Source organism: Vipera ursinii (genome assembly GCF_947247035.1).
Source record: "Vipera ursinii genome assembly, chromosome: 17".
Classification (NCBI taxonomy): Eukaryota; Metazoa; Chordata; class Lepidosauria; order Squamata; family Viperidae; genus Vipera; species Vipera ursinii.
Window position 1 is genome coordinate 1,297,162 of NC_139530.1, and position 16,843 is coordinate 1,314,004.

The following is a 16,843-nucleotide window of genomic DNA, read 5'->3' on the forward strand; positions in this document are numbered from 1 at the left end:
TTTTATATTTTCACACACGTTATATGTTGTGTGTAAGAATTTTATGCAACAGCCTGCAATGTGTTAACGCTATACCAAAAAATAAATAAACTTATGTCTAGGTGTATTTAACCATGTAGTATTCTGTTCTGTTCTAAATAACAAACAATTGCAGTTCTCTCCTTCCTCCCTCCCTCCCTCCTTTTTCCTTCCTCCCTCCTTCTTTCTTTCTTTCTTTCTTTCTTTCTTTCTTTCTTTCTTTCTTTCTTTCTTTCTTTCTTTCTTCCTTCCTTCCTTCCTTCCTTCCTTCTTTCTTTCTTTCTTTCTTTCTTTCTCTTTCTTCTTTCTTTCTTTCTTTCTTTCTTTCTTTCTTTCTTTCTTTCTTTCTTTCTTTCTTTCTTTCTTTCTCCCCCCCCTTAAGCCCCTCTCCCACACGGCGCAAGGTCCACCACCATGAATTTATCAGCAGACGTTTGACCTTGAGAAGATTTTTATTTGGCAGCAGCTAGGAGGGGAACCTGCCTCTCAATCTGTTGGTCAGGCCCAGGCCTCCCTCGCGGGGGCAGCGTTGCCAAGCGAAGCATTGCGTTCAGCCAAAGGGGGCGTCCTGGGTCAAGCCTTGGTGGGGAACAAGAGGAAGCCACTGAAGACGCTGTCGGCGTCCGAGCCCTTGTAGATGCTGGACCCCCCCGGGGGGTCGCTGTCCAGCCACACGTGGTCCCCTTGGGCCAGCTGCAGGACGCTGCCCCCCGAGTTGACCTGCAACAGCCCCTGGCTCTGGTCGCAGAAGGTGGCCACCGCGCTGTCCCGCTGCATCAGCTGCAGGCAGAGGCTGCCCTTGGAGACTACCTGGAAGGTGAAGTAGTAGTAGCCGGGCACCCGGCAGGTGAATTTCCCCGTCTGGGTGCTGTAGGCGTTGTCCTGGTTGGTGATGCTGTGGTCAAAGACCACGGTTTTGGGGGACAGCCCAGGGGTGGGGTCCTTGCGAGAAGCCGAGAAGGCCGTCTTGGGCTGGTCCTGAATGTTGCCCACTTGGCCCTTGGGGCCCCGATCCCCCACTGGCCCAGGGGGTCCCATGGGCCCGTCCAGGCCTCGGAAACCTTGGTTGCCTGGCTGCCCCGGAAGACCGGGATCTCCCGGCTCGCCTTTCGGGCCCCGGATTCCGCTGCTCCGGGTCCCCATCCCTGCAAGGAAAGAAGAGAGGAAAAATCAGGGGGGGAAGGGTCCTCGGGAGGTCTTCTAGCCCAACCCCCCGCTCGAGCTTGGTCAAGGGGCATCAGAATTGATTGTGAGGAAGCCAACATTTGGAATTATTTTCATGTAAGATTATTATGGATATTAGGCACGAATTCCAGGATGGAGATGGGGTTTGGGACTCCAGCCTCCTCCCCCCGCCGTTGAAAGAAAGGGGCCGTGTCCCCCAATAGTAGCAACGGCCAGTCGGAAACAATGCCGTGAAACGGCATGCAGGTAGCCCTCAGTGACTTTGGCCCCATTTTACAACCTTTCTTGCCACGGTTGTTAAGAGAATCACTGTAGTGTTAAGTTAGTCACACGGTCATTAAGCAGATACAGCTCCCCCGCCCATTTTTTGCTTTTTTTGCATTTTTGCTTCCCTGTTTATGCTTTGCTTTGCTCTATTCTTGGTTACCTGCTGGCTATTATTGTTTATTATTATCATTATCATCATTATTATTATTATTATTTACCTGGTGCACCCATGTCTCCTTTTTGGCCTGGCCTTCCACTCCTCCCTGGGGCTCCTGGGTGCCCGTCTCTGCCCTTGGGTGCCTGGCAGACGTTCTGCTGAGGGGCCACAATATCCAGGGTCACGATCAACGCAGCGAGGGCCAACCACGAGCGGCCTGCCATCTTGACTCTGTGGCAGAGAAGAGGGTGAGAGACCCTCGTCCCCCCCCCTTTTTCTCCTTCTTGGGGAGGGGGAAGGAAGTGCCCACCGCCCAGAAGTTTCTCACACTCTGCCAGCCATGGAACCATTTTCAAGGCTTCCATTCGCAAAGCCAGGCTGTCTATTTTCTGACAAGCCGCTTTGAGCTACAACTGTTGGGAACAAGGCTAGAAATGAAACCCCATTTTGTCCTGAATTGTCCAGTAGGGGGTTGGGCTGGATGGCCTCTGAGGTCCCTTCCAAACTCTGTCATTCTCTCCGTTATTCTGTCATTCTCTCATTCTGGGAGTTGAAGCCCACCCATCTTAAAGGCTGAGGAACCCCTTTCCTGGACCTTGCTGGGCATAAAATCCAGGAGAACCTCAACAGATTTCCTACAGATGGACCTCCACCTTCCCTTCCAACCATCTGGTGAACAAGAAGGATTGTCCATCAGGGGCAAAGTTGGGGAATAAAGTTGAAATCAAATTGAAGTCCCTTCCGGAAGGAGACTCCAAAATGCCACTTACCTGCCTGGAAAAAAAAGACGATCCAGACCAGATTTCTGGAGACAAATGTCTCCTTTTGCTGAGTGCAGGAACGGACAACCGGATGGAGGAGGTTGGCTGAGTAAGGCAACACAAAGTTTCCCTTCCTCCTTTCCCGTTTCAATCGCTTCCTCTTCCTCGCAGCCCCCACCGGCCCCCAGCAAATTGGCTGCATCGCCTCCTCCTTCCACGGAGAAGGGGAACTCACGAAACCTGCAGACACAGAAACGGGCTACTGACTTATGGACTGGCATCGCTGTTATTCCTACAAAATACGGCGGAGATGTTTCTACCTGATTTTGTATACATCAATAGTGTTAAGAATTGTAATTGTTTAATGAGAGGGAAAGGGGGGGGGAAAATAGGGGGAAGAAAGGAAGATCAAGGGAAAAATACTGGATGGTGCAGTACTGAATAGATTCACACTGAAGAAGTTAACGTTAAGTGCGTTGAACCCAGACCACATGTTGTTTACTAAGCTTTAAAGATTGTAATTTTAAAAAAAATTAGTAAAACCTATATATCTATATCTATCTATATCTATATCTATCATCTATCAATCTATCTATCTATCTCTATATCTATCTCTCTATCTCTCTATATCTATCTATCTATCTCTATATCTATCTATCTATCTATCTATCTATCTATCTATCTATCTATCTATCTATCTATCTATCTCTATATCTATCTATCTATCTATCTATCTATCTATCTATCTATCTATCTATCTCTATATCTATCTATCTATCTATCTATCTATCTATCTATCTATCTATCTAGTTTCTAGAAGGAGTGCAGAGAAGAGCAACAAAGATGATTAGGGGGCTGGAGGCTACAACGTATGAAGAACGGTTGCAGGAATTGGGGATGGCTAGTTTAATGAAAAGAAGGATTAAGGGGAACATGATAGCAGTCTTCCAATATTTGAGGGGCTGCCACAAAGAAGAGGGGGGGGGTTTCCCACCTTTATCTCCAAAGCACCTGAAGGCAGGACAAGAAACAATGGATGGAAATTAAATCAAGGAGAAAAGCAACCTGGAACTAAGGAGAAACTTCCTGACAGTGAGGACAATTAACCAGTGGAACTGCTTGTCTCCAGAAGTTGTAAGTGCTCCATCACTGGAGGTTTTTAAGAAGAGACTGGACAACCATTTGTCTGAAATGGTATAGGGTCTCCTACCTGAGCAGGGGGTCAGACTAGAAGACCTCCAAGGTCCCTTCCATCCTTATGGTTCTATGTTCTTACAATAAAGTAGAATTAACTTATCTGCTCGTGTTTCCTGTCCAGCGTATCAGATATGGCTGCTATGTTGTAAGTCTAGAGATACAATTATCCCCCTCGTCCTTTATAACCTAATAAACGAGGGTCTCTTCCGAGCCCATTGTTTAGCTGAGGGCTACACAGTCTCTTATCTTGTAAAACTACATTATCAGAATCTTGCAAGTCTTATTTTGATCGCTTAATGACCTGGCAAGATATAAAGTCCGGCGCGCGTATGAACTGTGGCAAGGCCAAACAAGGTGGAAAACATCTGGCTGAACAAAGCTGATTTTAATCCTCATTGTTATTATTTATTTACTGTCTCCTGACCAGTTTTGATGAAGCAACAGCGAAAGGAACAGAGGCGCTTCTGCTTTTCGGCTGGAAAACAAATTCCTTCCTTTTTTTCTGACCCAGCCGATTTTCATCACTCTGCAATTTTTCGATCTCGTGCAATGCAACCAGAGATAAACGAAAGCACCCAACAGATTGGGGGAATTTTTTTTAAAAAAGGAAGAGGACACTTTGGCAGGGGGGGGGAAGAGTGCCCTGCATCTGCCCTTCCAGTTTTGGGGGGTGTGTGTGGGGGGGATCAAACCTCTAGGCTGCATTGGCGAAATCGGCTTTGGTGGCGTTGTGTAAAGAGGGAAACCAGCGCGGATCATGTGCAGATTGCAAAGTCCCAAACGCTGACCGTTCAAATCAGGGAGCAAATACTATTCTGCTCCCAATAAAAACTATCAGGTATTTTTTTAAAAAAAATTAGGCCCTTTTCTATTTTAAATTTTATTAAAAATAGGTTGGGAAGGGGACCACCCATAAAAAGGAAAATGTCAAATCTAAGAAGACAAAATCAAACCTACTGCAAGAAGAAAAGTCAACTGCGGCATCTTAACTTTCTGTACAATCATAGAATGAAGACTTGGAAGGATCCTTAAGATCATCTAGTCTGGTGTTCCTCAATTTTTTTCCCCTCTTTTTGCATTTTTGCTTCATGCGCTGGCATTTCTTCTGTCCAGCAGGGGGCGCTCTTTCTCTAACCTACAAATGGTGAGATCTATCTATCTGTCTATCCATCTCAGGAGTCCCGCATGGAAAATCCGCTAGATTCAGAATTAAAATATCCTGAAAGAGGAAGATTTTGCCCTGCAGAAAAGATGGCCTGCGCCCCGCCTTGCGAGTTGTGTTCCAGCTTTGTGATCAGCCGCCTTCCCATCCCACACAAATAGAAAATCACACAATAAAAACACACAAATAGAAAATCTTTCTTTCCAAGAAAGGAAACTCAATTGATGCTTGTATGTCCCTTCTTCAGCACAGATCTGAATTCTATTCCTTACAGGGTTCAAAGATATAACGGGGTTGGACTAGATGACCTCCAAGGTCACTTCCAACTCTGCTATTTTGCTATTTTCTGTTATTCCGAGCGGAGATTCTCAAAAAAAACACAAAAAAACTCTTGACATGTTCAGTCTCCGGTACATCTTCACTGATGCCAGTCAAGGCTGGCAAAATTGGGCTAAATCTTGAGCTGGCCCCGAGGGAAGCCAAGGGACTGAGGCTGTAAAACCCTCATTCAAGGCAAGGAAGGGTCAGTCTGGGTTCATCCAGCCCAGCAATCATGATTAAAATTGCTACCCGGGGATTCACGGTGAACTTTTGAATCCAGCGCAGAGGGACGGGTTGGCACCGGCCTCATTTCCATTCGCGGTGCTCTGAAGAATTCCCTCCGGGTTGATTCCCCCCCCCCCCCGCTCTCATTTACTGGCACATTTGCAATTTGCTAGTTTGGTAATTAATTCCATGGCTTGCTAGGATCTGATGCCGGAATGGGGAGGGTGGGTGGAGGTGGCTAAGAAGAAAGGAAGGTGGAAAGAGAGGGATAGAAAGATACGCTCACCTGGCCTGGCCTGGTCTCTCTTCTCTTCTCTTCTCTTCTCTTCTCTTCTCTTCTCTTCTCTTCTCTTCTCTTCTCTTCTCTTCTGCATTTTTTGCATTCTATTCTATTCTATTCTATTCTATTCTATTCTATTCTATTCTATTCTATTCTATTCTATTCTATTCTATTCTATTCTATTCTTATATTGCCTTCTGGTCCTTCTGCGGTGGTCGTAAGTGTGAAAAACGATCCCTTTTTAAAGTGCCGTTGTAACTTTGAACAGTCACTAAAAAACTGCCGTTAAGTCGAGGACGTCCTGTAGATTCATACGATGTTAGCCAGAGAAAAATAGCTTCAGTTTGGGGCAATTGACTCAGGTTTGCGTAGGGGGTAAGCATCCTTCAGGCAGCCAAGGCCCCCATGCCCAGTTGAGGGGCTGAGCTTGACCTCCTGAGGTGGACCCGGAAGGCCAGCCCTGGACCCCCCTCTGGAGCCACGTGCAGAGAGGTATTTGGGGAGCGTTTTTGGGAGGGCCCCCCCCCGTCCCTTCTCCCCGACACGCAGCTAATGGAGCCACCACCCCGCTGTGGTTCTGTGCCAGTGGCTAATTTAGTGGAAAGGCCTCCTGTGAAGCGACAAGGGTGCCTCCTCCATAAAAGCCTTCTTCTCCAGGCAGAGCGGGAAAGTCACTGGCGGAAGGCGGGTCTGGCCTGAGCGGACTTTGCCCTGAGCTGGGGCACCGCTGCCCCACCGATGGCTGCAGGGCAAGGGGACGCTCGGGGGGGGGGGCCCTGGAGGAAGAGGAGGAGGAGGAGGAAGAGGCTACCCAGTGCTCCTGATTTAGGACAGGTGAGTCCCGGCATCTAATTCCAGATAGGTGAGTCACACTAGGAGGAAGGAAGGAAGGAAGGAAGGAAGGAAGGAAGGAAGGAAGGAAGGAAGGAAGGAAGGAAGGAAGGAAGGGAGGGAGGGAGGGAGGGAGGGAGGGAGAGAGAGAGACAAAGAGAAAGAAAGAAAGAAAGAAAGAAAGAAAGAAAGAAAGAAAGAAAGAAAGAAGGAAGAAAGAGAGAGAGAAAGGAAGGAAGGAAGGAAGGAAGGGAGAGAGAGAGAAAGAAAGAGACAAAGAAAGAAAGAAAGAAAGAAAGAAAGAAAGAGAGAGAGAAAGGAAGGAAGGAAGGAAGGAAGGAAGGAAGGGAGGGAGGGAGGGAGGGAGGGAGGGAGAGAGAGAGACAAAGAGAAAGAAAGAAAGAAAGAAAGAAAGAAAGAAAGAAAGAAAGAAAGAAAGAAAGAGAGAGAGAAAGGGAGGAAGGAAGGAAGGAAGGAAGGAAGGAAGGAAGGAAGGAAGGAAGGAAGGAAGGAAGGAAAGAAGGAAATCCTGAAACCGTTCTCCATTGTGTTTCAGTCTCCAGGCCTTTAATCATCCTAGTTGCTCTTCTTGAAAAGGCTCCGCGCAGGGTGTCAGCTGTTCCGAGACAGGCTGCCTTCCGCAATTGACCGATGGGGATTTTCTCAATGCTGAGAGTGTTTAAGGGGTGCTCCGTTTGTCTGAAATGGCCTAGGCTAGGGTCTCCCGCTTGAGCGGGGGGTTGGACTAGAAGACCTCCGAGGTCCCTTCCAACTCTGACTAAATGCACAGAGCATGTATTTGGCTGCAAACGGGCCCGCTAAACCTAAAAGGCAGGGGGGGGGCTTTCTCCGCTCAGCCAAGGCAAGAATCGGGGAAAGGCTGAGAGCAGCTGGGATTAAGGAGGTGTTTGACAACTATTCTGCTCTAAGCTGATCAGAGGGAGATCCCTCTGCATACCGATCAAATCTCCAGATACAAGGCCGTGATTTTCAATTGCCTCTGCTAGGTTCCTCGCCGACTTCTCAAAGCCTTTGAGGATTTGTTGAAGGAGACTCGCAAAAAATATCAAACAAACAAACAAACAAAAAAACACAGCAATTTGGGAAGCCCAACAACAAGCAACGTCTTCTAGCCTTTAAAAACGGACAGAAATCTTTTTTTGGGAGGGGGGATGTCCGGTTTTGAAAAAAAATGGGAGGGTGGTGGAATTTTTGCAAGTGTGTGTGTGTGTGTGTGTGTATCTCTCTGTGTGTATTTGTGTGATTTTCCTGCCTCGAAATATTTCGTCTGCAGCGTTCCTGATTTCCCTTCCTTCCCTTAAATATATTGATTGATTTTTAACCAGCCAGAGGGCGGCAATTAAAACCATCAAAATGAGAAATGGCTCGGATTGCAAAGAGCGAATTCTAATTTGCAGACAAAAACAACATCGGATGGCAGAGATCCGAGCAGCAGAGACGCAAATGGCAAAGGAAAAAAAAAATCGGAGAAGGAACTCTGCTCATGTTCAGAGGAGACAGAGCCAGGCAGGCCGTGGAAGAATGGAAAGACAACGTCAGGGAAACTTTGTGGTGGGTGCTCTAACACTGGAGGTTTTTAAGAAGAGATTGGACAACTATTTGTCCGAAAAAGTCTAGGGTCCCCTGCTTGAGCAGGGGGTTGGACTAGATGACCTCCGAGGTCCCTTCCAACTCTGTTATTCTGTCTTTATGTCTCAAGGCTCACGGAAAAGGAGATCCTCCTTTTCTCGGGGCTCACGGAAAAAGGGGGGGGGTCTCTCTGTCCTTTCAGCTTCCTTCCCTCCCACCCGTGAGGATGTGACAGCCCTTGTCTTAGCCATGATGGATCATGATTATAATTCTTGGCGTGTGCCGGCTTTTCTGCCACTTCAGCAGCAGGGTTTCAAACCCTTGTGATGTGTCCCTTTGAGAAAACACCGCTCTTCTTTCTTTCTTTCTTTCTTTCTTTCTTTCTTTCTTTCTTTCTTTCTTTCTTTCTCTTTGGGTGGAAAGTTCCAGTTGGTGTTGTAGATCTGAAAAGGAAAGGAAAGGAAAAGTAGGGGGGGGAAGAGAAGAGAAGAAAGGAAAGGAAAAGGAAAGAAAAGAACAAAGCCACACCATGACACAGTGGCACAAGGGAGGAGGTTTTATACCCAAAGGGCTGCCAGGCTTCTTCCCTGAGCATGGGGGAAGAGCAGGAACGGGCAGCGTGCCGGCCTTTAGAACTGCCCATCAAATCTCTCTTAGGATCCCCCCGGGGGTCTCTTTTCCGTGCCACTGGTCTTGAGAAATGTCTTGGCCTTCCTGGGATTTGCTTCGGGACCTGAGTGCGAGGTTCACATCTCGCTTTGCGCACCCCTCCGTCCCCCAGTTTGCCGCTCGCCTCGATTCTTGCCTTGGCTTTGTCCTAGAACTAGAATAGAGCAGAAAATAGGAAGAGAAGAGAAGAGAAGAGAAGAGAAGAGAAGAGAAGAGAAGAGAAGAGAAGAGAAGAGAAGAGAAGAGAAGAGAAGAGAAGAGAAGAGAAGAAGAAAATTTTAACATAGTAGGGTAAAAAAGTGTGCATTAAATCAAATCTTTCTCGAGTAACTAACTTCCCAGCCTGGCTGAGCGAAAAAACCTGTTTTTGTTTTTTTCCTCTGTGTCGACTCACAGAGAGGAAAATAAAATTTATTTGTTCATTTTTTTTCAGGGAAAGAGATTCCGTTCTCAGCCCCTCAAGTTGTTGGGCAAAGCGAACACAACACAACTGTTTTTCCGGAACACAAATTAGAATACAGAATACAATTGTCCCGCAGCTTTTTCAACCCAAAACAACATGTTTTTGAAAGGGACATCAAAGGTGCAGGGTGGAAAAAATTGTATAAAAATGCATATGGATGTGAGGTCAGCCAGTTTTGTGTTGAGAAGGACACACAAAATGAAACGAAAACAGCCCGTTCTTGGATTTTAAAAAAAGATCAGAAAGAGTCTATCCACGGAATAAGTTACCCAAAGTCGGAGAAACAGCCTGCTTGCAAATCTGAGTCCTTTACATATTTACATATTATATTCAATGTTGAATATTTAATACCTGTTGATGTATGGTAACCATTAACCCCAGATCTGGGGGGGGGAGTCTGTGGATTTTTATGCAATTCCCAAAGCTAACGAGGGTGCGAATGAGGCATAACTCAAACAAATATAATGCTGCTACAGACCAGAAGTAATTAAAAGTAATTTCAGACCTGTCCTTTCCCCCTTTTCTGATTTTATTCATGATTTTTCACTTGTCTTCTTATTGGTGAGGTCAGCTGCAGGGCCTCAAACCTGGCCAATATTTACCCTGCCCAAAAAACAAAACCTCCCCATCTATCTTTCATCTATCTATTATGTCTCTCCCTCTCTCTTCTATCATCTCTCTCTCTCTCTCATCTATCCTATCTCTCTTTCCTCTATCTATCTATCATCTGTCTATCCTATGTCTATCTATCCATCTCTCTCTCTATCATCTATCTATCTATCTATCTATCTATCTATCTATCTATCTATCTATCTATCTATCTATCTATCTCTATCATCTGTCATTTATGATCTATTGGTCTAATAGTAGTTAGCTATCTACCTACTTATTTCAATCCCAATAGTGTTCAAATACTGCTCTGCTGTTCGGGAATAATAATAATAATAATAATAATAATAATAATAAATAATAATAATAATAATAATAATAATAATAATAATAATAATAATAATAATAATAATAATAATAATCCCAGCTATTACATGGGCATAGCAGGGAGAGTCTGTGGAGACCCCCTTGGGGGACAGGACGAGGGGCTGGGCAGATAAGAGGCAGCTGAGCCTTCAAAAGGAAAAGGGGGTGGGGGGGACCCTCCCTCGTTCCTTCGAGTGTGGAAACACGGAGGAAGAACACACTTTCAGACTTGCCAAACACTCTCAAGGTCACCTTACCGTAAAAGTAGCATTAGCGCTCACGTGCTGTGCTTTTGGCTGGACCGCCTCACAGGGTTCGCCCGTCGGCGCCTGCTCAGCTGCCGAGCAGTCTCCAAGGGCAGCCCCGGAAGGGTGCGCAGGGCGGTAGTCCAACCCGCAAGGTGAACAAAGCCACGGCGACGGCAGCCTTACCGCTTGCTTTCTCTCCAGCTCGCCGGCTTTCATTCCCGCCGCAAATCGCCCGGCAGGCTGCGAAGGGAGCCGGGGAAAACTTGAAAAGCCGAGCAACGTATGTTTTTATGCTTTTTAAGATGTCGAGCCGAGTAGAAAAGTTCAACTTTAATCGGCCACGGCTTAGAGCTGCAGTTTGACACAGATAAGGAGATGAGGAGGCTTTGAAGTGGCTTCTGATTTTTTTTTTCTTCCCCCCGTGCAGTCAGAAAAAAAGTTTCCTATTTATGCAGTGTCTGGGGGACGATCCCAGGATGCTCGGCTCTTTTTTTCCCATTATAATATATATTTTCCATCCACCTTGCAGAAACGGGCCCTGAATCTCAGCGCTGGCTCTGCGCCGGATGCTTGCAAGGCAGCTTTTCCTGCTTTGCGTCCCCTTCTCTCCCTCTCCGCTTCCCGTTCCTTGCTCCAACGGCAGTTGGGTGGCCTGCCAGGAAGGCCTGAGTCAGTCCTCAATGTACAACCGTGGCGGAGCCCCAAATTTAGGTCGCTAAGCGAGACACGTGTTAAATGAGCTTGGCCCCGTTGTACGACTTCCCTTCCTACGGTGGCGAAATCCATAAGGGCAGTTGATTAGTTAGGAACATGGTCGTTAAGTGGACCGGGCTTCCCTCCCCCCATTGACCTGGCTGGTCAGAAGGTCGCAAAAGAGGATCACGTGACCCCCCCGGGGACGCTGCGACCGTCGTAAATGCGAGTCAGTTGACCAGTTGCATTAGGAGCCCTGTTAATCGGGCTAGATTGGGTCTGATGGCAGCATATTAGCTGCAGCTGTCAGAATTCACACACACAGACACACACACACACACACACCCTAAGCTCTTTGCTTGCCTGGAGTTAGGAAATTAATATCAAATTATATTACTAATCAGGATCGTGCTGGCTCAGCAGCTGAGAAGGGCGGTGGAAACGAGGGGGGGGATGGATGAGTTGGTACCATTCTGCAGGCCCCCCCAAAATATAGGGAGGTGCTGGTGTTTTAGAGGCCAGGTGGTCCTTGAGGCCACAATTTCCTTCCCTCCCTCCCTCCTCTCTCCTTCCTTTCTTCCTTCCTCTGTTCTATTTCCTTCCTTCCTTCTCTTTCTCCTCCCTTCCTGAGTTAGATGTTGAAGGAAAATCTCCAGGCGGCAAAATCGGTTGGCCTGCCCTGAACGGGGGTAGCCCCTTTTTCTCCAGAAAGTTTGGAGAAATTTGAGGTGTCCTTGATGACTCTTTAAACTTTCTTGCAGACTGGACTCCATGAAGCCCGAGTTGCAACATAGGAAGTTCAAAAAACAGCCACTGGGAGATGGACCTTGGAGTCCCAGTGGACGATGGCTTAAATGTGAGCCAGCTGTGTGCGGCGGCAGCCAAAAAAAGCCAACACAATCCTGGGTTGTGTAAACAGAGGCATAGAATCAAGATCACGAGAAGTCTTAGTACCGCTTTATAAGGCCACACCTGGAATCCTGCACCCAATTTTGGTCCCGTTACGAAAAAGATGAGCAACTAAGATGATTAAAGACTTGGAGACTAAAACCCACGAAGAAGGGCTGCAGGATTTGGGTTTGGCTAGTCGGTGTAAACCCTGGTCAGGCAGGAGACCCTCTCACATTTCAGACAAAACATTGTCTAATTTCTTCTTGGAAACTTCCAGTGTTGGAGCATCCGCAGATTCTGGAGGAAAGGAGTTCCACTGGTTAATTGTTCTAAGTGTCAGGAAATTTCTCCTTAGTTCCAGGTTGCTTCTCTCGTTGGTTAGTTTCCATCCGTGGCTTCTTGTCCTGCCTTTCAGGCGCTTTGGAGAATAGCTCGACTCCCTCTTCTTCGGGGCAGCCCCTGAGATACTGGAACACTGCTGTCACATCACCTTAAGGACTAGAAACCTGAGAATGCACAGCCTCGCTGCTTGTTTCTTATGCTCTGGCGTGCCCGGAAGGTATAATAAAAAACGACGAACCTCTAAAGAGCCAAAGTGGAAGAAAAAGACATTTATTTCCCTTTTTTTTTTGCTTTAAAAAGAAAAAAAACCTTTCCTTGCGCTCCTGCCAGCATCAAGAGGGGAAATTAACTCCAGGCCGTGCCAACCCTTGTCGGGCAGAGTAGAGCCGTGTTGTGACAGCCGTAGCGTGTAAGGAAGTCTCTGTGCAAGGAGCGTGTCAAAGGGTCCCGGGAGAGAAGCAGGGACCGTTGCTTAGCTGTGACTTCTCACACCCACTCTCTCTCTCTCTCTCTCTCTCTCTCTCTCACACACACACACACACACACACACACCCCTTTCCCAGCAGGCTCTGGAGGGGGAAAAGCTGGCGATTTAAGGTAGCCCAAAGGTTGCGATGCAAAACAAGCCACTTGAGTTCAGCTCCGGTTTGACAGCCTGGAGACCCCTTCGCTCTCTTCTCGTAGACTTCCCAGCTGCCAATCCTTCCTTGCACCCTGGATGGCCGAGCATCCCGCCGGCAGGACTTGGGCTAACTCGGCTAATGTGACCTGCCCACTTTTCATCTAGGACACAGCTGGCAGGGACCTCCGAGGTCTTCTAGTCCAACCCCCTGCTAAAGGGAGGAGTCCTTATACCATCGATCGCTTCTCAAACAGCCTCCAGTGATGGGAGCGCCCACAACCTCTGGGGGCAAGTTGTTCCACTGATGAACAGATCTGGGATTATAGAATTAGAGGACAGCCGATTTGAAAGGGACCTTTGAGGTCTTCTAGTCCAGCTCCCTGCTCCAGACCATTCCAGGCAAAGGATTGTCCAATCTTTTCTTAGTTTTCTTAGAGTTTATGACCATACTCCGAGGTTATAGGAATTGCAGGCTCCTGCAGACAGGAGACAGAGTTGTAGGTAGCATCATCAGTGCTAGAAGGAGGAGGAGGAGGAGGAGGAGGAGGAGGAGGAGGAGGAGGAGGAGGAGGAGGAGGAGGACTGAGGGGTCCTTCCTGCTTGGCTGTTTTCTTGCAGACGTTTCATGACCCAACCAGGGAACATCATCAGTGCTGGAAGGGAGTGGGGGTTGTGGAGGAGGAAGAAGAGAAAGCGGACTGTGGGGTCTTTGGTGCCGAGTTTGGGAGTTTTCTTGCAGACGTTGCATGACCCAAACCAGGTAACCTCATCACCCCACAGTCCTCCTCCTCCTCCCCCCTTCTAGCCCTGATGATGTTCCCCGGTTGGGTCATGAAACGTCTGCAAGGAAACCACCCAGCTCAGCGAGCACCAAGCAGCCACCATCTCAACCCCACAGCTACCAAGCTTCCCTTTTACGGAGGCTTCCACGCCGAGCATCCCAGAGCCCCAACCTTGAGCTACGGATAAATCTCTCCATCCAGGCCCCCATTTGCCAGAAGGGTGCCATTTATGGTGCCTCGCCAGGCCCAGCACCGGGCAAGGCCCTTGGCATCTTCCCGGAAGCATCTGCTCGGCCGCTGACCTCTCCTGCCGAGGCCAGAGAGGAAAGCAATGTCTGCACGGCAGCGGGGGCACCGAGGCCCAGCGCAGCAGGAGGCATCGATCTGTTTGCATGTTTCCGTGCGAAGGTTTTCGTGCCTGCTGTTGCGTCGTCGATGGATCCATTCCCTTCTTGTCACCTCGCTTCAAGCTCAGGCAGCAGCACTTGCGTGCAGAAAGGCTTCTGCGGGCCGGCGGCAGACCGGAGAACAGCGGGGGGCTCAGGAGAAAAGTAGATTTGGGAGGCCCCGAGGCGCCCTGGCACCCCCCCACACACAGCAATTAAAGAGACTTTCGCCCCCTCTCTCTTTCCACACACACACACAGAGCACCGTCCTTGCATCTGGTGGGGAAACTTCAAGGAAGTCCCCTCTTTAAAAAGTTTTTTCTGTTTTTGATTTTTAATTGAAGGAACAGTATTTGGTGAGAAGGTTAAAGAAAAACCAACAGCAACTAATCAAAAGGAGAAGCAGGAAGGAAGGAAGGAAGGAAGGAAGGAAGGAAGGAAGGAAGGAAGGAAGGAAGGAAGGAAGGAAGGAAGGAAGGAAGGAAGGAAGGAAAGGAAGGATGGATGCGAGGAGGAAGGAAAGAGAGAAGACAAGAAAGGGAAAGAAAAGAGAAGGGGTGAGCATCCAAAGCGATTCTGGCGTCTCTCTCTCACACACACACACACACACACACCGTCTCCATGGGAAATGGGCAGCGTGTGTGTGTGTGTGTGTGTCTTTGTTAGTGCAGCTGGACAGCCGGTGATAAATAAAAGATGGGCACAGGTGTCTCCCCTCATTTAAGCACCAGGCAGTGAAACTTTGGGGGTGCAGCCCATCGAGCCTCAACTTCAAAGAGGCAGGAGCCCAGCCTGGCCCTTTGAAGTGGCTGCCGTCTGTCCCCATCGTGGCAAGAGAGGGCAAGTGGGCCTGAGCAGCCGTGGGGAAGGGGGGAGCCCCAGTGGGGCGAGACGGCCAGGCAGGGTCTGACATACCGGGAGGGGGCCAAACGAGGCTGGGCCGGAAGCCCTGAGCCTCGTCAGACCAGGCAGCCCCCTCCTCACCTTTCTTGCTCTTCTCTGCAGCCTTTCTTCCTTCCGCAAATAAGACACAAGGCGGCCGGTTACGAAGAGCAGAGTTTTATTCTCCAGCAAGTCGATGGAATGCCAAAATACAGACAGCGTCACAGGTCAACCAGGAGGGACCCTCTCCACCCCCCTCCCCTCCTTCCGGCGGCCTAGCAAAGCAGCATCCCATCCTCAAGGGGGTCTAGGACAACTCGCCCCAGCCAAGTCGGCACGGCCAAATCACCCCAGCCAACTCACCGGGACCAATTTGCCATCGCCACAGGAAAACTCGCTGTAGGGTGAAGAGTTACCCTGATGTCGAAGAAAAAAACAACAACAGTCGAATGAAATCACTAAACAAAGGATGCCGAAGGAAGGGTAACGTTGAAATAATAAATAATTTTTTCACTGTCTTAAATAATCAAGCCGAACGGCTGAGTTGTCCCACGGCGAGTTTTCCCACGGTGAATTGGCCACGGTGAATTGACCGTGGTGAGTTGTCCTGGCTGATTTGTCCCATTCCGTCCTCACGAGCCCCACTCCCACCCCCCACCGCATTAGGCAGACCAGGGGTGGGCTCTGGAGAACGATCCGTCCTGCAGTGTCCCGGCTTCCCCTTCGACGTGGCATCAGATCGCTCGGGCCGGTTCTCCCGGCTACGACGGACCGTATTGCCTTGGTTCGAAAACGAAAGAACGAACGACCTTCCATAGGAAGAATACTCGCCACTGGACAGCCCTGGGCTAGACCTGAGGTGGCGGGGTCACCCTGTTAGAAGTGGGGAGGGGTTTGTTTTTTTTGTTATTGCATGTTACAAGAGCTCGCGGGGCGGGGTGTCAATCGGACACTCTCGGGGATCCTCAAACCAGGATTGTTGACCCTGGAAGTCCTGAGACGGTCTTGCGGAAGGCGTCCTTCTCGAGGCGATGTCCATTTGTACGAGCTTTGTTGATCAGCTGTGTGGGGAGACAGATGTATTTCTGACACCTCCCGTGGTGGACTTTGAGGGCTTTCAAGTTGACCAGGGTCCTCCGAGAAGTAAACAGAGAACGATCTTGACTGGAAGGATGAAGAAGAGAGCAACGAGGTTGTTGAGTTGTCCTTTGTGTGTTTGTCTGTGTGACCGGTTCAGCGTCCCACCCCTGAGCGATAATGGAATATACCCTGTAAGTCGATAATCGACGACAGCACCGAGGGCGATCAGAAAATTATCCGGATTGAAGGAACGTGGAACGGAAGACTGTCTGTCCCTGGGTGACACGGCCACAGGGACGTAGCTCGACCGGGAGAAGCGAAGAGGCGGAGGTGGGTGAGAATCTTGCTTCCCTCAGCAAGAGAGGGACGGAGGGAGACTCGTCGGAGCTGGGAAAGAGTACCGAAGGTGGGCCAGGGGAGAGCGGTCTTAGAGGGGGCTTGAGTTTGTGGGCTCCGGATACCCTGGAAGAAATGTCGAGGTCTCCAGAGCAATCCCTGGTTCAGCTCCAGCTCTGCCGCACATTGTCGTAGGGGTGGGTGGGTGGGTGGGTGGGTGGGAGCAGAGACAGGTCTCTTCTGAACCCCCCAGGGGAAGGTGCCGTTGAGGGTGCAGATCAAGAGTTATTGCAATCAGTGGCTTAAAAAAAAAGTACAAGTCTGTACGAATCTACAGTGGCCAACTCTGGCTAGTTACAAAGATCGTCTTTTTCGGGAGACCCCCCACTCCCTACCCAATCATGGCTCTCCACTAAGTAAGAGGCCAGGTTCTGGAGAAGTTCAGTCTGAAGGAGTCCACCCTAGGGATGAATGGTGCAG

The 16,843-nt window shown here is 48.9% G+C and overlaps 1 protein-coding gene across 1 annotated transcript; it reads right to left on the bottom strand.

Annotated features, from left to right (window-relative positions):
- Positions 1-451: 451 nt before the first annotated feature.
- C1QA (complement C1q A chain) lies at positions 452-2,537 on the bottom strand. The gene is made up of 3 exons (XM_083375449.1): positions 2,398-2,537; positions 1,689-1,858; positions 452-1,163 (listed from the first exon to the last, which is right to left on the bottom strand). Exons 2-3 carry the CDS (start codon positions 1,849-1,851, stop codon positions 592-594), a joined length of 735 nt encoding a protein of 244 aa, XP_083231575.1. The 5' UTR covers positions 1,852-1,858; positions 2,398-2,537; the 3' UTR covers positions 452-591.
- Between the last annotated feature and the right edge of the window lie 14,306 nt (positions 2,538-16,843).